The sequence below is a fragment of the Lepisma saccharinum genome, chromosome 22 (assembly GCF_977018435.1).
Source record: "Lepisma saccharinum chromosome 22, izLepSacc3.1, whole genome shotgun sequence".
NCBI classification, from domain to species: domain Eukaryota; kingdom Metazoa; phylum Arthropoda; class Insecta; order Zygentoma; family Lepismatidae; genus Lepisma; species Lepisma saccharinum.
Genome location: NC_139250.1, coordinates 6,980,796 through 7,004,434, shown reverse-complemented (window position 1 = coordinate 7,004,434; position 23,639 = coordinate 6,980,796). Strand labels below are relative to the sequence as shown.

At 37.0% G+C, this 23,639-nt stretch overlaps 1 protein-coding gene across 3 annotated transcripts in view; it reads right to left on the bottom strand.

The window, feature by feature from the left end:
- LOC146005011 (serine-enriched protein) overlaps positions 1 to 22,950 on the bottom strand; it is a 197,245-nt gene extending 174,295 nt beyond the window's left edge. The window contains exons 1-2 of one of the 3 annotated variants that reach the window (XM_083144130.1): positions 22,884 to 22,950; positions 15,414 to 15,653 (exon numbers count right to left, since the gene is read on the bottom strand). In XM_083144130.1, coding sequence (XP_083000256.1) covers positions 15,414 to 15,586 — 173 coding nt within the window. In that variant the 5' untranslated portion in view covers positions 15,587 to 15,653; positions 22,884 to 22,950. Of the gene's footprint in view, positions 1 to 15,413; positions 15,654 to 22,374; positions 22,511 to 22,670; positions 22,691 to 22,883 lie in introns of those variants that run through there. The other 2 variants (XM_083144132.1, XM_083144131.1) reach the window with 2 other exon arrangements.
- Positions 22,951 to 23,639: the final 689 nt, after the last annotated feature.

Sequence of the window (23,639 nt, the reverse complement as noted above, 5' to 3'; positions counted from 1 at the left end):
TTGAGCTCATTAAGTTATAGCTAATTGAAAATGCTAGTTTCATTATTTTTTTCTCAAAATTTGGGTCCCAATATTTCTGGGATCCAATTGATATTTGCAGAGGTACCTGTTAAAAAAATCGAGAGATATTCCATAAGAAAGTGACAGCAGGGGGAGTTGAGCAAAAACCGGCAAATTTACGTCAATGGGGTTCCTATAAAATATTTATGACCGAAGCTGGTCGTAACAAGAGCTGAAAAGAGACATGAAACTTTGAAATGCCTGCCAGATAAAACACATTTGCACACAGATTGTCTTGATATGGTATTTATTAAGAAAACTGTTTCATGCTGAAAACCTAAGAACAATATCCGTGCGCGATACCGTATCACGTCGCAGGCGTGAATCGAACCTAGGACCCGGGCATCATAAATAAATAAGCTAAACATGTTATAAAAAGGGTCCCGCTGAAGCATTGAAAAAGAGCTTCTTAAAAGCTCATCACGACAGCGTCCTTCAGCGAAGTTGGAAAAACTCCGCTGACATTGCATTAGAAAATGAAATCAGGAATCATGGTTTTCACTCAGAATTGCCGTTGCCAAAGGACGCGATTGAGGCAACCGTTGTAACGGCCGATAGTTCGAATTTCAGTTAAATAGGTCGCGAGAGAAAATCTTCAGTCTTAGTTTTTTTCCCGTTTTCCATCGAAGCCAATAGTTGTGAAAGAACTCAGTCTTAGTTGGTTTCGGTTAACGCCAATTCAGTTATCGCGAGAGAGCTCCTTAGTTACTATTAATTAGGAGGAGGAACGAACGATCGGAAAGTTGAAGAATATTATTTAGAACATTGGTATATGGTATACGTGAGTCTAGAGTTTAGGAGACCCGAAAAGCGCTCCTGCGTCCGTCTTTATTACAGGGTACGACCACATCGAAGCAAGGACCTCCAAGGACGAGAACTTCCACCGAGCGTCAGGTAAACGAACATTCCTTATGTCTTTTATCACCCCGCCTCTTCAAAGGTAGTGTTTTTAAATAGATGTCAGTGTGTTCCTATTTCACGGTGCTAGTCCCCTTGCAGTTTGAGTGTAGACGTAGCTCTTCAAGCTACCCCCCTTTCTCTTACAACGTTCCTCTCGCTTAGCAAGCGAGTGGCTAAAGGCTGCCATAGCCTATCTTTGATCCCCCTCTTGGTCTTTATACGATACACAGATGAAATCTAAAACTTCCAAGGTTCACGAAATAGCTTGTAGTTTCAACAAGCCATACATGTAAGTTAACCTGTACAGCAGAAGTATATATTCAATATAACAAGAATTAAGAAATTCAGCAGCGTGTGTAACTATTGTCCCAAAACAACATAGATGTAACACAGTAATTTTACCGACTGCACATTGGTACAAATTTAATAGTATAAAAATGATATACAATTTATGAAATATTATGATCCTGTGTCGAAAGCCAGAAAACAGTGGGATTCGATGCGTTGACAATGTGTCATCCAATCAAAAGGCTTCTCTGGCAAGCCCTGGCACTTAGAGGGCTGTTGAGCCATAGAATTTACTTTTATTAAGTATTATGAAGTGACTCATGAAATCTATAAGGTTACAATTTTTGCTTCACTGCTTGTGCCAACCAATACAAAATCATGTTTCTCCTCCGTATGTATGGGGACACATTTCCATTCACCCCCTTAACGCTTCCAAGCTTTTTCGTTTACAGGATTCTAGTTTTACTCATGCAAACATTCTGTGACAGTTCTTAATGGTAAAGTAAGTTATGCAAGTGAAAATATGATACTGTGCTTCTTTTTTTAGTGTCAATAGCAATTCAAACAATCTGACTATGGTGCATTCATTCCTTATGGAACCAGATAGAACTCGATAACTTCTGATACTAATTAAGTTTTGAGGAACACACAGATTTTTTTTTTAAAAAAATAAAGCAAATTAGAACAAAAGCACTTGAAGTACCAAGGGATATGAAAATGAAATTTGGTTCTGATTAAGTAGATGCTACAGTTTGTTTTAAGTTCACTTTATGCACATATAGACTAATCGGAACTGGATCTACGGTTTTAAGTGGGATCCAAAACACTGTGTATTGAAGAGAGGACCCCTTGCTTACAGTGACGATGTAACCACTATGCCATCAGGGAGACCCAAGCCATTGGAGCAAAGTGAGCATGTGGGTTCTCTCATACCCATAACACTTTATTATTTAATTATTACTTCTACTGGGTATGTATCAGTGCATTAAACACACTATACCATACCTGAAGAATGTACTATTTTCATTCTCTAAACTTCGTAATAATATTAATGTTTTGAAAAAGGGTAGTCATATCCATATTTGCATGAGCTGGATATTGGTAACTTTGACCTAGATAACAGTCCAGGGTTGCTACGATTTTTTGATTATGAAATTCCCTAACATTTCCAGGTTTTCCAAAAATGAATTTTTTGCAGACATGTTTATCATCATGATATTTGCATTTGAACCTTGTGTTTTTCAATTAAACATATAATCCGTTAATTATTATGAATATTAACTTTCACAACTTTTTTTATTTTTTTCATTCTACACACACAACAACACGTGAAAATTTCAAGACTAATATGTAAAATCACAATTGGCATCAAATGTATTGGGTGCTACAATCACGTGCATATAGCCTTCAGGCTAAGGTAACAGAGGTACATTATTTCATACGAACCCGAAACTAAAATGCAATCGACTGTTTGGGTGTTTTGAGCCCAAACCAACAAAAGTTGTTCGTTCGAGGAGTGCTGTCAAGCAAATAATTGCTTCTTTCTTCGGTTATACCGGACATGTGGCAACAATAGCTTTAGAAGATCGAAGGACTGTAAATGCTGAGTGGTATACAATTTGTTTGACACAGGTCATCAATGAATTGTGTAAAACAAAACCCAAATCGTCACATTATTCTTCACCACGACAACGCCAGTTCCCACTCAGCACACCAAACTGTTGACTTTTGTCTAGTAAAAAATGTCGAATTAATGACTCATTGTCAGTACTCACCTGATTTATCACCTAATGACTTCTTTTTGTTACCACACATGAAAAATAACATGCGTGGTGAGCAATTTGTGTCACCTGAAGCAGCTGTTGATGAATTTCGAACAGCGGTTTCTGAGGTATCAGCTTCAGAGTGGAAAAAATGCTTTCAAATTGAGCGTATGCAAAAGTGTATCAATCTTAAGGGTGAATACTTTGAAAAACAATAAAGCCATTCCCAGAATTTCACATGTCTTTTTTCATATTGATTGCAGAAACTTTTCCAGCAGCCCTCATAACAATTTACTTTTAAGGCATTGTTCATTTGGTAATTGTGTTAGTAACACTTCTTTTTCAGTAATTGAATTATACAGTACGAGGTGTAACTATGCAATCCTCCTGCAACTCAGTGTCACATAGAAGCTGTTGCCGATGTACTTGCATCCAGCACTTCAAGGGAAAATGTTAGCTGGGGGATGTTTGATCTAGTCTTGGGGTTAGTTGGGGTGGGGATGCTCCTATGATTTAACATGGTGACAGTGAGATGGCTGTGGGATGCTTTGCAAAAATTTCGCTAGCTTGGGGGATAACAGCCCCCCACATCCCCCTTTCACTTCGAGCAGTGTTTACATTTCTGTACTGTACAAGGAATTGAGAAAGCCCTGGTAGGAAACAAGCCACATTTGGAAGCTTTGGAAATGGGTGGCAGATTTACCAACACGGTTATTTTTACACCCCCTCACACAGTTGCCTGTTGCTGTGGTAGGAAGGCAATATGTTATGCCTCCTGCCTATAACACCATATTACCGAAGTAACATAAGTAATTGTAACATTGTTTCCTTCGTTACTTTGCATTACTTTATTTACATTGACTTGAAAAATTCATAACTGCAGGATTTATTGTTGTGAATGTAAACTTGTACTGGGCAAAACATACACAACAGGTGAAACTTGTGTAAACAGTTGAATGTCCTTCGTGTAAAACATTACTTTTTGAAACAAGGTTAGGGTAATGTATTACTTTTAGAAGCACAGTAATGGTAACAGTAGCGTGTTACTATTTTTAGAAACTTACCCAACTCTGCTTGCTAGGTGGAGTGGAACGTAAGGTCAAATAATTTCAGAGGTAAACTGAAGGAAGGTCCATGCTGAAACTGTTGTCAAGGTTACGGTTATATGTTGATGACACATGGCACAAAATATCAACTTTTTTCATGTAATCTCCAAGTAAAACTAAATGTTAAAAGCGAGTCACTGCCAATGATATTCAGACAAGTATGAACTTTGGAACTCATTGACAAATTAAATTAATAAACATCAGAATTTATATGTTTATTTTCGCAAACAGGTACAAAAAGATAATTAAAAAATATAATTCTCAAACATGTCTCTATACACATAAAGTGTTTTTAACACCATGTGTTGAACTTACCTGTCGGTAGGCACGAATGCAAAAGGAAACACAGCACATATAAGTACACCTCTTAAAAATCTGACACTTTACCAGCTTTTTCTTCAGCATTGTGAAGGTTAAAATTGATTGATTGATTTGGTTTATTTTACATTGCTTTTCTGTCACTTTTGGCTAATTGCAAAGATGGGATGAAATTAATGAAGGGACTCACAAAGAACACACATGCCCAGACTGAGATTCAAACCAGGACCCCTGTCGTTGTAGCACGATGTGCACAGAGGCCCACAAAGGTTGCAATGGAGTTTTAAAACAGTTGATGAGGTGTGCTTTTGCTGATAGGCATGTACTCCTCCTCCACCTACGTACCTGTTTTTAAACTTCATTTTTAACCTTGACAATGATGACAATAAGCTGGCAAAATATAGAATTTTTAACAGTTTTACTTCACACATGCCGTTTCCATTTGTGTTCCTGCTTACCGATAGGTAAGACAAGCATGTTCCTAAACTTCATTCATGTAGATGAGGACTTTCTTTACCTAAAACAACTTTCGAGTTTGAACACCAGTCTCCGACTTCGAAACAGACATTCCATATCCACTTTTTACTGCATCTTCATGAAGGAAACAAATCTCCTTGAATGTTCAAAGATGATCTCCCACCACTACCAAAAAGAAACAAACGTCAGCTTGAATAATTATGCATATTATGGTTGAAATATGGACACACTGAGCAACCCAGGATACCGTAACACGTCACACTTGCTTAACAACACAGAACAACAATGAAAGTTTTTGAAGACAAGAGAAGCATCACAATCACAACAGCAAAGTGTCATGCAAAAACAAATCTAACAGATACAACACACTGCTAGAATAGGAGGACGGGCACAATAGCATTTCACAAAAGCACGTGACAGGACAAATACTACACAACAAACACGAAAGCATAAAAGTTTCAAGATATCACAACCTGATGGAAAACAAAACAATACTACAACTTTATATCTATTCAAACTGGAACACGGATCATGCTCATGCAGTCAACATGCTTCAAATTACTTGCCTTGAGTGTACTGGCATACCAGAAATTATTGTCTCTAATATTTTCCAAGCAGTGCAATAAAAAAAGTGCCTTCTTTTACACATACATGCTATGTGACTTACAGCATTTGATTAGTGACTCAAGAAGTGGCACACAACATGTGTAGCTTGACGCTGTGGTATGAAAAGTCGCTAAGACTGCTAGAAATTTGATTTTAAATTTCAAATTACTGAAATATAACTTATTGCAAGTTATTAATAAAGAGCACATGCTGTCGCCTGATAGAAAGGACGATGGGCCTCCCCGATGGCGCAGAGGTAGCATTGTTGCCTTGTAATAAAGGAATCCCGGGTTCGATACCTGGTGGAGGCACAAGTGGTTCGGATCCCACTTTAAACTGTAGGTCAAGTTCCGGTTAGCCTTACTGTGCATAAAGTGGACTTAAAACAACAAATCAATCAATCGATAGAAAGGACGTTCTAATCAGTACTGCAAGAATGCTACATCAACTTACACGCTTGTCAGATAGAAACGAGAACAACACACAATCATCAAATAACAAAAAACTGTCACAGCCACAATCATATCAAGATTATAATGTAATGCAAAGTACAAAATTATATCACAACCCAATTTTTCAAGTGTTTTACTTCTCACACAGCAAACAAAATTTATTTATCTTATTCTCTGTTAATTTAGCCACGGTAGCTCAGTCAGTAGGGCATCTGACTACCATGCGAGAGACCCAGGTTCGATCCCTGGTGGGGAAGAACTGCGATTTTTCCACCTGTTCAAGTGGCTCCAGCGCCCACCCAGCTTCGTATAAAGTGGGTACCTGGAGGAAGCTCTGGGGGTATAGGCAGCCAGCAACGTGGTGCTGACCGCATCAACCCCACCTTCGGCCGTGATGAAGAAAGTGAGGGGCCCTAACTCCACACGCCTTCATGGAATGGTGCAAAGCACATGGGAGCACTTCACTTTTTCTTTTTTTTTACTCTGTTAACTTTAATTAATTTGTTTGCGCTATACAAATAATAATTAAGCAAGACACTGTTTTACGTCTTACATTGGGCAATACTCATTTCACAAATTTAGCATAGTGAATAATATAACAGCACATTTCTTCTTAACAGAAGTGGAATACATCCACATCATAAGTAGATGCAGAGTGTGGGTACATGATGTTTAGCAATAATTTTGGGTCCCACTTCATGTGCCTGTCTCTACTCATTAAATCTACTGCTTCATGGAAATAAATGAACTAATTATGTACACACAATGAAAACAACTGATTCTGTTAATTGCAATATATTGAGAGAAGCAAGTACCCAGATATATCCGCACAAAGATTATGTGATCTAAGGCATCATGTTTTGGGCTCTGGAAACGGAACAAGTGCAGGTTCGAGTCTAATGGGGGAAGCATAACAACTCTTCTCTTGAGATTTTGGCCTGTGTATGGGACTATGAACGAGTAGCGTAACCCAGTCACGGAGACCTATGACAATGACTGGGAGTTCGTCATGCTGACCACATGTCACCCTGTAACTGGTTTAGCCCTCATGGGCTGTTACACCACGGGTAATAGTAATAAGTCCCCAGATACTAAATATACAGTAAATCGCAAAATCATTCAGAGACTGGCCCCCATAGCAAAGTGGAAAATGTTAAAATGATTGTGATTACTTATTGCATGGTTACATCAATGAGAAAAGTTGGTGACCAATTTACTTCTAAAAGAAAGCACTGTTAAATAAACAGTTGGCAAGTATCTCCCTGACAAATTAATTGGACTAGAAACGCACCTAGATCGAGTAGATGAAGGTAAAGTAAAAAAAAATAAAGTGCTCCCCTGTGCTTTGCAACACACCATGAAGGCATATAGGGGGTGTGGAGTTAGGGCCCCGCACTTCCTTCATCACAGCTGAAGGTGGGGTGATGTGATCAGCACCATGCCCCTGGCTGCCTTTACCCCCAGTTTCCTCCAGGTAGCCACTTTATGCGATGCTGGGTGGGTGTCGGAGCTGATTGAACAGGTGAAAAGAATCCTGGTTCTCTTCCACTAAGGATCGAACCCGGATCTCTCACATGGTAGTTGGACGCCCTTACGACAGGGCTACCATGGCCATTTGATTCACCAAATGAGTGAATATCCAACAACTTTTTTTTTTTTTTAAGTTTCATACAGTGTGTATTGAAAAGCAAAGTTATTACAATTATATTTTGTTATTAAATTTTACATACCTTAAAGAAAAGCTTAAAAGACAGAGGGAATTGTTAGTCTTAAAGTTTATGTTCTTTGACTTGTCAAATAAAACTTAATCTTTCGAATTTTGGAAACTAGTTATTCTTTGGATTAAATGGTAGAATATTGAAGAAAGAAAAAAAAACATAGCCTGGTGCCTGTATTGTAAAACCTCAGTTTTTCAATCGAATGCAAACTGAACTCCTATCAAGTGGGATTTTCATATAGGGAGTGTGAACACAGCCAACAGTGGAGGTGATGTGATCAGCACCACACACCAGTGGCCTCCAATATTTACTTGAAGTCGGCAATGTTCATAAGTCAGTTGAAGAGTTGAGTTGAATTGTTGTTTTAAGTCCGCTTTGTGCCCAGAGGCTAATCGAGACTGGACCTACAGTTTAAAGTGGAGTCTGAACCACTATGTACCTCCACAGGGTATCGAACACAAGTCAGTTGAAGAAATCCAATCCAAACAAATGACATGATGTGAAACCAGCTTGTATTATTATGTGTGGTTCATTGTCCACATCAGATAGTTTAATCAGAATGGGACCTACAGCTTGAAATTGGGGGGGGGGAGACAAAAACCACCATGTACTGTATAAGGTAGTATGGAGATAATTTCCATCACTTACCCAATATTGGTGATTATTTTGCATCAAATTGTGAAATACTAACATTTTTAATAGTAGGTAAGATCTTGAAGAATGGGTGAAAGCACATCAAAGCAAGGATTAGTGGATAGAGGGAAATGCTAATTTTTATGCATCAAAAACACCAGTGTGTTGTTCTACTCTGGCCCAAGAATTAGTTACTTGTAATGCAATCTTGTATCAATTCTAGTGCCGATAATAGTGGTATCAGTATCGGAAAGTATCGGTTGAAATTAATCTACCAATACCAGCCGATACTTTTCCAGCATTTTGAATTATTCACGGGATCCACAAAAATGTCACGCAACACTTTCGTGAAGTCTAATTCTCGTAATTATCCTGGAAATTATGCACAATTCAAACTTTCTTCTCATTTTGCACTAAAAACTATATTTTGTGATATCTATTTTAATATTCTTATGTATTTTTTTTTTAATATTCTGCTAATTGGAAAAGAAAAATTAGAAATCAATATTGAGCAATATTTTGAACAAATTTTTATTATTGCAATTTTGAAATATCGGTATCGGTGGGAATCGGTGAGAGTGTTGGCATCGGTATCAGTTGAAAGTCGTATCGGCTCAGCCCTAATTAATTCATAAATTATATGTTTTAAGGTCACATTTAAGTTGAACTCATGGCTTTCTTAGCCAGTATTTGAACAAAAAAATCCTGGCTCCTGAAAAAAGCGGCTGGCACCTGAATTATTTTTAGTTTTGGTTACTTTTGCTCATGAAGAAAGATCAACAATTTTAATGGAAGGAGAAGCATTTTTCATAAGTCTGCCAATGTAATCACCAGGGAACGAATTTATATGCAGTAAAAATGTGCTAAATATGTAAATACACATTTAGTTATTTTCACCAAAATATGGACTTAAATATGGACCTAAAATTGTAATAATTTACCTTTTTAATAATATAAGACAATACTCAAGCTGCATAAAATACAGTCTCGGCATTGTAACTACTGTATTACCGAGACTGTCTTGAAGAGAAACCACAACAGAATCCCGTCCTTGTGCCACAAAATAATTTCTTCTGGTCATGGGCGTCGCCAGAAATTTTTGCAAGGGGGTTTGGGCAAATGACAAAAGTTGAATAGCAGAAAAAATAACAAACAATGAGTATTATTACCACGATTATAAATGCTATTATACAATAATAAATTATAAACTAATAAAAACAAATTTTATTCAAAATAATAATAATAATTATTATTATTATTATTATATAAATGTGGAGACTCGATCCAACAAACGAGTGACCAGCACAACTATTTTTCCAATATTTTCCAATATTTCCTTTGAATTTTATCTGAAATGCATTTTGATATTAACTTTTGCACGTCTCATTCAAGAAAAGGCTTTAAATGTTAGGGGATTTTTCTTAATAAAGTTTGTTGTGTTACCTCTCACCTACAACTGTGATTATTAGAATTTTGAGAAACATGGAACGATTTGTTCTTTGATGAAATGGTAGAATATAATCTTGTTCCTGTATTTTTCACCCAATGTTCTTGATCCAATGCATTTTTACTTTGATTATTCTTAGAGGCACATATTTTTGGTAAATAAAAAAGCAAAATTTCAGTACAAAAACTGAGTCAATTTCGGGTTCAAAGCGGTAAATAAAATAAAATATCGGTGTTATAGCGGTGAAACATTGGATGAAAAGTGGTATATAAAAAGACATTTTGGTTTTAAAATTGTGAATATAATCCTAAATTTGATTTAAAAACTACAATTATTCCACAGAAGTAACATTTCACTTCTAATAGCACATTTATGTAGTTATCAGAGTATTAAGTTTATTTCTGTGTAAAGGAGTCCATTTTTGCTTCTCCAATATTAACAGCAGAATTCAGTAGCGTACGCAGGATTTCATCAAGGGGGGTGTTATTTCTAAAACTTTTTTTCCAAATTCACATTACCATTGTTTTATTATACTTTAATTAAATAATAATAATCACAATTAATTAATAATACTTATAATTAATTAATTAGCTAAATTAATACTAATAATACTACAAATACCACTACTACTACTACTATTGAGTAGTAGAGATCTACATAAATATAGTATTTATGAAAACAATAGAACGAAATTACTTTCTAGTCATCCGATTTTTATCAAATCCTGTGATGGTTTGTTTCTTCGTTATGAAATAATTGTCTCGTCAACGAGGCGAGACATTTCAGGGGTGAAGAAGATCCATAAATACAAGAAAATATATTAAAATAAATTGTAACTCCATTAAGCCTTGTTTCCATGATTATGAAAAACTAAATATGCTGACCAAGGCAGTAATTTATTTTATTATAAAACATAAACATTTTAAATGTTTTAAAATAAAAATTTAAAAATTTTAAAATAAATTGAAATAATCAAAGTATGGAACTCATCCAAGGAGCTGCGGTGATCTGGTCGGTAGAGCGTCTGACAAGTGACAATCACACGGGAGATCCGGATTCGATTCCCGAAATTGGTTTGAATTTTTCCGGCTTCTTCCCCGCATAAATGTCCCCGATAATTCACATCTGGATTATCTCGCTGTTCTTACCAACAAAACATTTTACAATAGTTAAGCTTATTGTCATTTGAATAATTGTCTAGTCAACAAGGTGAGACATTTTAAAGAGAGACATTCAAACGAGCTGCGGTAAACAATACAATGGGAAGGCGAACTGGTGACTGTATTCTTGTCCGCCTAGCCTTTGTCTATACATTAACCTCTTACAACGAACCTAGAACTTTATTTAGTGAATTCTTATTGTTCACACAAAAAAAAATACATGTTCGTTGAACACTGACGTACGTAGAGGGTTGGCCGATGGTGTTCCAGCCCCTACCGAAATTTTGATAAAATCAGAATTTTCAAATCAAAAATCCGTTAAGAACTTTAAAAAATCAAAATGTGTAAATGCGAAACCTCTTTTAAAGTGAATCCCGATTACCATTTTTGTCTTTGAATACAATTTTAATACATTGAAAAGCTCCAAAAATATGAAATATTTTATTATGCATCCTGCCCTCCAAATCGAAGCCATTTGCTATCCACATTTACTATTCCAGCCCCTCCAGAAAAAATAAATCCTGCATACGCCAGTGTGTTGAACATTGTTGCAACTGAGATACAGAACAACTTTTTTCTCTTTTAAATCATAGTTACCCTAACCTAACCTCATAAACTCGTGGTTATTTTCAAGGCATCACTCTGAAAGACACGTGTTTGCAATGCTGTGCTTTTCTCCATGCTGCATGGAAATAATAATTCAAATTATTATTATATTATTATTATTAGTAGTAGTAGTAGTAGTAGTAGTAGTAGAAGAAGAAGTAGTAATAGTAATATTATTGTCCCAGATCTTTGACTGTGAAAAATTGTCCATTTAATTTTTTTCCACAGCATTTTTCATAATATTTCACAAGCTCAAGGGGGGGGGGTTTAAACCCCGTAACCCCCCCTTGCGTACGCCACCAGAATTAATCAATTTTCCGGGAATTGCATAACCGTCAGGATAATTCAGACCTCAGAAGGTGTTGTGTCGGTGAATAAACCCTAAATTTCGTGTTTAAGAGTTAATTTCGCTTTTTAAGTTCATTTCGCATTATTTCGTGACACAACATGGTCACAAAATGCATCTCACATCTTTCAAAAACATGAAAAATTAACACTACAATGTGTTTTTTTCAAATTTCGATTTTTTCGTCAAAAACAAAATATGCATGTCCCTAATCATTCTGTTTGAATACTAACTAAATGAACTTTTTTCTGTTCTTAGCATTAAGAGTAACGAACTTTTGGCTTTCTTGTATCTTTATATGAACGATGTCAATTTCCAAGGCAGGGGGGAGGAGGTCCACCGACCCATTCACCCCCCTGCTTCTGACGCCCATGCTTCTGGTGGGTTATCAATGGGCTGCTTGACTTGGGACTCTACTACAACATTGCCAAAATAATGTTTGTAACAACCAGGAGGTTATGTTTGAGACCTCATTCTCTATTGTTGACAACAATTGCAAAAAAAAAAAAATGGAATTTCAAACGTTTTACAATAGCAAAAGCAAACAGCCCGAAGGTGTAAAATTGAAGGGCAAAAATAAATATTATTATTCGGATGACAGAAAAATTGTAATTAACGCAATCAGAGGGTATAAAAAAAAAGTCGTAAACTTTTATTCATTTAACTTCAGACTTTGTCAGTTATTTGCAAGAAATTCACCTAACTCTTTTGGTCACATAGGGACATGTAGTTATTGCACCAATATGGACTATATGTTGACAAAAATTCTGAAATGTGGAAATAATGTGTAAAAATAGCTCAAATATATGCCAAAACCTAATATATGTACAAATATGGAAAATAAAAACATAATTTTCAAGTCTACATGCCATGAATTTGAGTTGGTGTTTTAAGTCCACTTTATGCACAGTAAGGCTAATCGGGACTGGACCTACAGTTTAAAGTGGGATCCGAACCACTTGTGCCTCCACCGGGTATCAAACCCGGAACCCCTTGATTACAAGGCAATGACGCTACCACTGCGCCATGGGGGAGGCCCTTACATGCCATGAAGAACAAATATAATACAATTATAATTGGTTTCAACTTCACAGATTATATGTTTACATATAAATTCGTTCCCTGGTAATCACCACAACACACCAAAGTGGTTCACTTGGCCTTAAGATAATATAGCTCAACTCTGTATGGGGGAGGTAAACCCCAGAACTACTCCATGCAGGGATATTCACTTAACCCTTTCAGGTCAAGGGATGGGCTAAGACCATCAGACAACTACTGTCCTATGAGACTGTCAACAGGGTTAGCCCATCATTCTCTACACATTTTTATTATATTTGAATGGTGGGCTATAATCACACCCTGTCTCTTGTGTACATGTGTTGCAGCCACCTCTTTCAAATTTCAACTGCTAGATGTCTCATTTTCTTCATTACTGAATTTTATTTGTACTCATATTGAATTACGTTACGTCTTTGCTAATACTCTTCAGCTTACACTGAACAATTTATATGCACATTGTGCAAATTATTTACAAGCAGTGCTTGAAACATTTTCTTCAAAGCTCTGAAAATCAGGCGCCAGGTAGCAATTGTGCATACTACAGTATGTTTCATAAGTCGCGCAATTCAAACTTTGAAATTGTATATCATGAAAATCGTAAGAGATATTTACACCGGGTTTTCTGCACTAAACTAATCCTGTAGGCTATCACTGGGTTCATAAATGTATGTTAGCATTTATCTAAATAAGTGCAATTACATTATTTAAAAAAAAAAGTTAATTAGCTGAAAAATCTGAGAACTGATTTTCAACAATAAATACCAACTCTTGAAACAATTTGTGGGATCATTTTTGGTGTTGGACTGGTTGTAAAACAGTTGCTTTGTGAGGTACAGCAGAAGCAGGGTATTTTTATTGGAAAACCTCTTGCACATGAGTGTAAGAATGAGTAGTAAAATACTCTTCAGCAATGCACACGCACTGCTCCAATGAATACGCCATGTTGATGAATCAATTTAAAAAAACAGGCACAGTAGCGGCGAAAGTGAGCGAAGAGAATTCAATGTAACCAGGAGCAGCCTAGGATTCCCTCAAGAGTCCAATTTCGGCACAAAATCTTGATTTTTCACGTAAATGTATAGCCAGTACTTAGACACATGTTGCATGCGACTGTTGTCAATATTTCGACCTGCTAGTGTTGCCATATACGGAGATATGTCCCAAAAATGGCACTTTTTACTCAACCAATAAAATCGCCAGTCAAAAATTCATCAAATGTTGCACATGACCAGTATTTGTCGCAAATGACAGACTGACATGACATCAGTCATCAAATGTCTAATTATGACCCTTCGATCATTTCTTACATATTTTCTTACTCAGAAGTTCATTTCTGCAAAAAATTGAATGCTGCTTTCAGTCAGTTATTGATTTATATAATTTTCTGTACGGAGTGAACTGAATTTTAAGCATTGAAAAATATCTCAATGGATGAGGCTTTATAATCCACAAAACCTGGTGTAAATATCTCTTACGGTTTTCATGATATACATTTCCAAAGTTTGGGTTGTGCAACTTTTGAAACACTCTGTATATGATGCTGAGCATCACGGTATTCAGAACATCGCTAAATTATTTGAGAAAGCAGGAAATGGGGTGTTGGGGGCAAAAGGTAAGAAATTGTTACTGACTCTATGGAATGTTCACAATGTTGATAAAAGAAAAGAAAAATCATTTGCTAAATTACGCTCTGCTGCAATTTGAACTTAGAATCATCAAAATTTCGTACATATTAGAGCAAAAGATCACAGTCACCAGGCTGAAATTTTTAGTCGCCATGGCGACCGGGATTTTTCGAGCCCTGTTTTCAAGTATTCCGCTTTGGAAGAAGTATTTTGTTATCCTTCATTAAATATTTCTATATTATGTATTGAAATTGTTTTCAGCAACTTTTACATTGTTTAATATTCCCTTCACAAAATTGTGACAGAAAATATTCAGAAATGTGAGAAAATAGCATGTTATATATCTGTGAAAAGAGAACGTCTCGTAGATTTCAGAAAAATTTGGTAAGTAATAACACATTTGGCAACATATTTTCTATGACTTTCTGAAGAAAAAAAGTTTCCTGGGAAAAGCACAGTATTTTCAGGCCAGGACGTAAGCATTAAAAATACTCACCTAAAATCAAACATGAGTCTTCTGCATGGCAGTCACACACGCTACCGACTGAACCTCTGCAGTTCTATGGAATAAAAACATACTGCTGCAATATGTATATAGCTAACGACCCATATTTCCTGGTTTTGCAGTTTCCTTCCACTGTGTCATTGTCAAGAAGCAAATGTGGGACTGCTTATGCTACAAGGACAATTATACACAAACACAGGTGCCAAACAAGCATCAATAATAATGAACAGCGGCCACACTTGCAATAAAAATTATTCTACACAAACAAGCACACTACTAGTAGCCCATGCATTGCAAAACAAAGTGCACATAAGCATAAGGAAACAAACTTCAGTCCGTACCTTGCCATGAGGATGATTCTATGAGCATAAACAGGGACTTCTTCTCGACCAAGAAGGAACACAATGTCAGCCGACTCCCGGTCATCGGCAAGTCTCTGCAAGTCTTCCAGAAGCTGGGGAACACCCGCCAGAGTTTTGTCGGGAAAATGAGTGGAAGCAACTCGAGTACCCATTTTGTGTAATCAGCATTCACTGTACAATACTACCCATTAGAACTACTTTTCCTTGTTGCTCACAAATCTAAAAAAGAGGGTTGGAAAATAAAATTAAGAAGATTGAAAAAACAAGAATTACACAATTACAGAACACAACCTACATATTCTTACGACCGATACTACCGAGCCAAGGTATCAGTGTTTGTACATTTTCACAATCCACAATAGTATCATATTACAGCTATGGTACACCTTATTACACACTATAGAACATAATGTTAACATCCCAATGTGACCTCTTGCAGCAGCCACCGAGTAAGGTAAGGTAAGGTAAATTTTCCTGTACATATACCACAGTGCCATGAATGCACATTTAGGGGACGTAAGCGTAGGCCCCACACATTTTCGATCTCTGCCATTTTGGAGGTAATGTGATCAGGATCATGCTCCGGCTGCCACTATCCCTTATGGTTGCCCCCAGGCATCCATTGATTTGAGGCTGGGTGAGCCCCAGAGCAACTTTATGCAGGGACAAGGCTGGAAAAATTCCAACCTTACATCACCCACCCCGGAAATTGAACCAAGGCTGCTGCATGCAGTCAGACACCCTCAGAAGAAAAGAGTGGAATAAATATTGCGAGGGAGAAAACAGAATTTGACTTTCATTTCCATTTTTGATATTTAGCATCACCTTTGGTCAATTCCGATGATGACTGAATTGGTGTTTTTTAAGTCCACTTCATGCACATTAAGGCTAATTGGGACTGGACCTACAGTTTAAAGTGGGATCCGAACCACTATGTGCCTCCAGCGGGTATCGAACCCGGGGCCCCTTGATTACAAGGCGACGATGCTACCACTGCACCATCGGGGAGGCCCTAATTCTGATGATGAAGGGAAACTCACAAAGAACATCCATGCCTAGGCAAGGATTTAAACATGCACCACTGTCGTTGTAGCACACTGTGCTAACCACTCCGCCACGGAGTTCGGCCAGGAGAAAACAGAAGTGGACCAACTCACTGAGTGACATGATTTCACTTTTACAGACATATCAACAAGTACCACGTAAGACACTCCCATACATTTCATGGTGCAACAGGTCTGTTAAGTTAATTTCTACTGCATAACACATAGTTAGCAAATTGAGTCAGAATGCCACTTTTTTCTGGCTCTTTAGAATAGGTTTGCTATCCCTCAACATTCACGTGCCCAGGATTTTCGAAATGAGGGGGGAGTGCTACATATATGTAGTTCCTTAAGCCTTTGCTTTGCCATCTTTCCCTGCCTTTGGCGTTCTTCTTTTTAGGAATACTGTGCACGAGCAAGAAGGTGGTTACAACCTCCACCAACCACCTATGGACACGCCACTGGTCCTCATGATGGTGAAAATGTTGGGGCTCCAACTGGAGGGCTGATTACACCAAGACAAGATATAATTTTGCATATTTTTAGCTAATCTTGGCCATAATGATGAAGGGTGATTAAATTAAATTTATGAATGGATTCACACACACACACACACACAAAACATGTCAAAGTCCAGCACCTTCGGTGGAGATTTCATAAGTAGACCAGATGTATTAATTTAAACCACAGCATTAGCATGTGAGAGCACCAAACAAAACACCACGTGCTGGCCTCCATGGCTATGCTACGAAGCAAGGGGTCCCAGGTTCGAATCCTGGCCTTGGCACGGTTGTTTGTGAGTGTCCATTCATCAATTTCATCATATCATCACTCATCACCATCTTCAAAAATTTAGCCAAAAGTGGCACAAAAGGTGAAGTAAAATTAAGCAAATCAATCAATACACCATATGTAAGATACAAGACAAGATCTCTGGTTTTCAGCATGCATACAGTACACACAAAACAAATGCAATGCAGAAGTCTACTCTGACCACAATTACCAACCACCTTTTAGTCTGTGCTGTCAGTTTTCATGCTGGATTATGCATACTGGCAACCGTTCCGAATGTTTAATGAATTTTGGCAAGTTTTATATGAGTGTTTGGAAGTGCTTTAGAAAATTGGAAATGATTGTGGGAGCAAGTTTGAAGCTTGGGGACACTAATTAGCACAGTTAAAAGCTTAAATAAATATTAGTCAACAGAGAAATTGTGATTTGAAATGTAGCTTCCATTCTCGGTTTTCGATCAACTTGGACACAAGTTTTTTGCAGATTTTTCATGCGTGGCTTGAATGGCTTTGTGCTCAAGGGTATTATTTCAATTACAAGAGCCCTAAATCAATCAATCAATCTGACCTGCCTAACCTAACAAAAGCATTTAGCAACAAAATACCCCCTTCATACTCCATGCTCATGAAGCAGTAGCAGTCCATATCCATGACTCAGTAAACAAAAAAATGGCAGTTTGCAAACAAAGAATCATACAGGAGTATATGGAAGGAAAAAATCATTCTTCAGAAAGCACGCAATAAGTTATCACTGAGACTCTGAAGTATGTGTTAACAGACATAATTAGGAATCAAACCATGTAAAAGATACATGTGCACCATGATAAATTCAGAATTAAACAATTGGAACTTGGGCCCGCACACCTTTTAAATAAACAGCATAATTTAGGACAGAATTTTCCCATAACAATATAAACTAGTGCAAAGAACACTGACTTAAAATTCCAAACCAAATGGCAATCAGTTATCGTCTGCTTACAGTGGCTTGTAAAAACTTAAGACAGGTTCAAATCCTGGATCATATGGTAATATAGTTACATGCTGGGAGATTCTAAACACCGTTGATGTCAACAATGTCTCAAAGACAACAGTGCCATTGTAGTATCATTGACAGAGACAATTCCGTGCAGGTAAAACAGCAGAATTAAAAAATCAGACAAAATCAGGACTAGCTCGATAGCATAGTTGGTGGGTCATTCCATGTCAAGTGAACCAATGAAAACACCTGACCATCTCTAATTTTATTCATTCTTAATTGTCATGAAGTACTACCCTAAGGTAGGAAAAACTGCAAAATTTCCGATTTTTATCTGTTGTGCTTTTCTAGTTAGAGCCCTCTAAAGTATGAAAAATAGCACAATTTGCAACACACATGCAATCACAAAAAAACTCATAAATCAACCTAGAATTGACGTAGAAGGTTGGGATAAGGACCAAATTGTTGCTTTTGCTATGAGGTTTAATTAGATATATCATATGACTACCATTCCATTTTTTTTCATTTCAAGGTCACTAAAACTTTTTTTGAAAATTGAATTTTTCAAAAACCTATATTTTGATTTTTTTTAAAAAATGCACATAGAAACATACAAATTTCAACATCAAGTTTTAGAAGTTTAGTTATGGGATTGCTATGGGATCATAGTTTTTGACATGGTTCACTTGACATGGTATGACCCTGGTAGAGCAATGGCACAGTATGCCAGATCCCCAGGTTTGAGTCCTGATCAAACCTGCATATTTTTTGTCAAAAGTTTGTACATAAAGCATATGCCCAGTACTGCATGGTGCATATTAACACTCCAGAGAGAGATTTCTCACATGCAATAGGCAACAGTGCATGGTGAACATTGTGCCATATGGTGTGCAGGAGGAATCAATTCTTGCCCTTTTCAACTTCAATTCCATGTATGTAATGACAACTTTAATTACATTGCACTTTATAAAAAGTTATAATATTAATCTTATGCCAAGATAGGCTGCATACAGTTTCAAGTTGTATCCAAGCCATTGTGCAATGAGTCTGCACCATTTATCAAACCTGGGAGCCTCTCGACTACAAGACAACAGCATTATACTATGTCATGAGGGAGGACCTACATCATGTTTATGCTCTGAGCCGATACCAGTGGTTGGTTGGTTGATTTGGTGTTTTAAGTCCACTTTATGCACAGTGAGGCTAATCGGGACTGGACCTACAGACCACTTGTGCCTCCACCGGGTATCGAACCTGAGACTCCTTGATTACAAGGCGACGACGCTACCACTGCACCATCGTAAGTACAGGAGAAAGTACTTACGCAAATCATTTTCTGTAGCGTTGTTGATGTTCGGGAATGTAGTTTTGATCCATTTTAATGCGAATGCATGTGGTTTTCTATGAAAATCTATTTCAGATGCGCTATTGCTGCTGCCGCAATTTGCTTTCTGCACGAGAGCACAATACGCGCTATTGCTGCTGCTACAAGATGACGTGTCGAGGATGCGTCGTGAAGTTGTTGCCGGGTGTGGAAGATGCCGTGGAATTTGTAATTCCGACGTTGTCCATATATGCTAAATTGAACGAAAGGAGTGCAAATGGAACCGAACCTAACAGGCCTAACCTAACCTAGTAGACATACCTCGTCCCCATGATGGTTCGTGGGGCTATCGTCAATAGTTTTTGGGGCTACCCGTGGATGGTTTGTGGGAAATAAGGAACAACAGTACTCATTAATGTAAGAAATAGACATTATTTTCGTTAGAAATTCATTATTTCACCTAAAGAAATGTTCCGCAATGCAGAATAGTACATTAGCAATGTAAAAAATTGTGAAATAGGAAATTGATAGGTGTCTCCGGTATAGTAAAGTAGTACCAACAAAATTAACATGCATTACAGCTCTTCCTTGAATCCTGGGAAATTTATTACCGCCATCTTTGTAATCAAAAAATGTGAAAAGGATGCATAATTTGTTGAAGGTAATTGTGCAAATATTCCCAAATGAATACTGTTTTGCCGTATCTCATCAGAAATTAGTTGATCATGTTAACATGTTCCATACATGCTAATGTGACATGTTCCAAAGTGAATTCACAAGTGGTGTCAATTATCAGTATTGCTGCAATGTTTGGGCAAATCGTGTAGTGTATTCAAAAACCGCATACGTTCAACTTCAATCAGTTCTCCTGAAGAGTTGCTGCAGATAGACATATGACAACATAGTATTCACCTGGCGATATCATTACCATACGAAACCATTACAACTGAATCAAAACATTTTAGGTTAGTTTGTAATTCTGTCGCATTGAAGCATAAAACGTCTCAATGCAGAAGCGGAAATAAAAGCCTAATCTAATACTGCCATTAGTGGTAATTAAAAAGTAATATACACCCTTTTCACAATAACTGCCCATGGGTCTTGTCGTTTCGTTTTTACTTCATCACAACAGATATGATATTCTACTAGTTCCAACAATACTGTTGAACATAGTTTATCATTATCTGTAACATTCAAACTATGTAAAATACTGTGAGAATGAAATATACTCATTGTTTGTTACGAAACATGGTGATATGCCTAGTGCAGTGATGGATACCCAACTTCCAATTTAGACGCTGTCATGAGTACATTAGACTAGCCTATTTTAATTTGACTGTTCTACACTTTCCTTCCTCTTCTGCATGAGTAAAATGTTTATATCATGAAAAATTAGTTTGAAACAGCAGAATTTTGCAAGTATGATAACTTCTGCAATGCTAATTTGTATATTAGAAAGAATGGTAAATTTCTGGTATCGGACAAACGGCTGAAATTTGCTAGTTCTTTTAATTTCAATATTCGTACTTACGTATTCGGCATTGAGAAACATTGCTGGAGGTGGCATTTCGCTTATTTCACGGAAATAAGATTTATTTGCGACATATCGAGTTAGTTTTCTTGGTTTCTGTTTGCCTTTGGTAACACGCATAATGGTGGTCACAGTTTCACTACTGTAGTCGGCATGCAGTGTTTCCACCCCACTGCACCCAAAAATACGTGTGTAGCCCCACAAACCATTGACGCATAGCCCCACGAACCATTTCCGGTAAGGTTAGGTTAGGTAGGGTCACGAAGTTAAAAATTGGTTCCAAAAAAATATGTGTAGCCCCACACACCATTCTTGCATAGCTCCACGAACCATTGACACATAGCCCCACAAACCATTGACACATAGCCACACAAACCATTTGCGGAAACGTACCTTCTTGAGTTACAAAAACACTGACCGGGATTACGTCATCACACACAGTTTACATCCACCTGGCAGTAAATGGATACAAGAGCTTTCGTGCATCGGTCACACTTTTATATCAAAAATAGATGATTTACCGTCAAAATTCAATGAAAGATGCGAGAAAACACTTCCCCAAGTCTAAAGAAACTGTATTCGGTAAGTAATTTCTCCTGTAAATTTGAAGAAATCCGTTTGTCCGATACGAGAAATATACCCAAAGAATTTCCTCACTCTTCTGCATACCTTTCAAATATAATCCAGCATATGGAAGAGACCACCATGTGTGCTAAAAGATAGCAGCAACTACGGATAAGTTACAAAACACACACTGCGTTACGAATGTTACCACAAAATGTTCACCAACAAAATTTCATTTTGCTTTGGCATCCACTACTTAATGTTATTTTTTAAAAAAGTTTTTCTCCACAGTTCAGTTCAGTTCCATTAGCAATAACCCAGAGACATTTTGTTTGTATTCTTCCATAAACCTTCAACATCCATCATATTTCATCAACATGTATACCATTTCTACACCATTAATCATTTTGAAAATATCTAATAGTAAAACAGAGATATCCAGTCTTCTCTGACTCCACAAAAAAATATGGAATGCATATATTAATTTTACAAAACATCATTAGTTCTACAAAAGATTGTCTGAACTGTGTACATAATTTATAAATTATTGGCAGTGACAAATTTTAGTCTACAAGATTGCACTGGAACTACAAATGTCTTTTTTTACCTCCAAACCAAAGCCATAACACTAAATATGCCAATTTATTATCATGACAATAAATTTACGTAAAATTAATATTATTAAATATCAAAACAAGTTCATTTCGTTACCTGAAATGATACCGGTTAATTGCATTTGAACATTAGGAAATACTAGCAAATCCGTACACAATATTTAGTTCCCTCTTTTGCTCTAAAATGTCTTTCTAATGGATTCATTGCGTTTTTAGTAGAATTGTTTGTCAAGTTATTATTTCACAGCAAAACACCGACTACAGTGCAGTGTATACTGGAGCAGTCATGACTCAACAGGTGATTTAAACTAGGAACAAGCAAATAGCACCAGTGACTCGTCATTCACCAGTATGACAACGAACTGTTAATTAATTAATGGATAGTGCACGGACCTTTTTCCTTTAAAAAGAATGACAGCGGTAACATTCTTATTATCGTTCTCACAACTTGCATTTACACCAGCAAGTAGCAAGTGTCATGTTCAACCACACCGAAAAGCATACATTAACACTTAATTACGTTTATTAGTCGCAGCAGTTTCTCATCACAAAACCAACCAACAATTCTAAATGTGCCAGTTGATTAAGATCAACAATAAAACTTACCACATTCCACATTTATGCATGAAATCCTTGACAGTGGCGCAAAACACAACATAAGAATCAACCGGAATCAACAAAATTAACCGGTAGTGACGTCGAAGAGGTACAGCGTTGCCAAATTGTGACCACAAGAGATTAAGATAATACGAAAAATAAAAATTCAATGGATTCATTGTATTTTGGTGCTTTTTCACGCTCCCACATACAATTTGCATTTTAGCCGCTGGTTTGCCCAGTTTAAATAAAGTTAGTGGTTTCAATTTAGTATTGAAAAGTTGATAAACTTTCAACTGTGTCGCTGTAGCTTGAAGCCAAGAATTCCAAATCTCAAGTTCAACACGCACACTACATTTCTCTTTTACTTTTTAATCTTTAAAGAAAAAAATAAGCACGAACTGTGCACGAAGGACACTCACTGGTAATCTTCCTTCCATAACCTGTAATTATGCAATGAATGTACAAATCTCTTGTAAATTTAGAATTGAAAAAAAGCTCAAGAAAAGAGGCTTGTCTGTGCCAAAGGTGTATTTATGATGTCTAGGCAGTGGCAGCGTTTAGAGGTAGGGGCTAAGAGGGCAGTTGCCCCCACTTGTTGCTTCGCACTATGGACTTCTAATAGAATAGAATTTATTTTCAAGTATGAGCCTTTACAGCTGGGCATACTCTGTCTATTTCCGCATTCACACTGCTTGGGAGTTCACAAACACTGTCTTTCATGTCCATTCTTTCACTACACTTGCACTGTTTCCTGAGTGATTC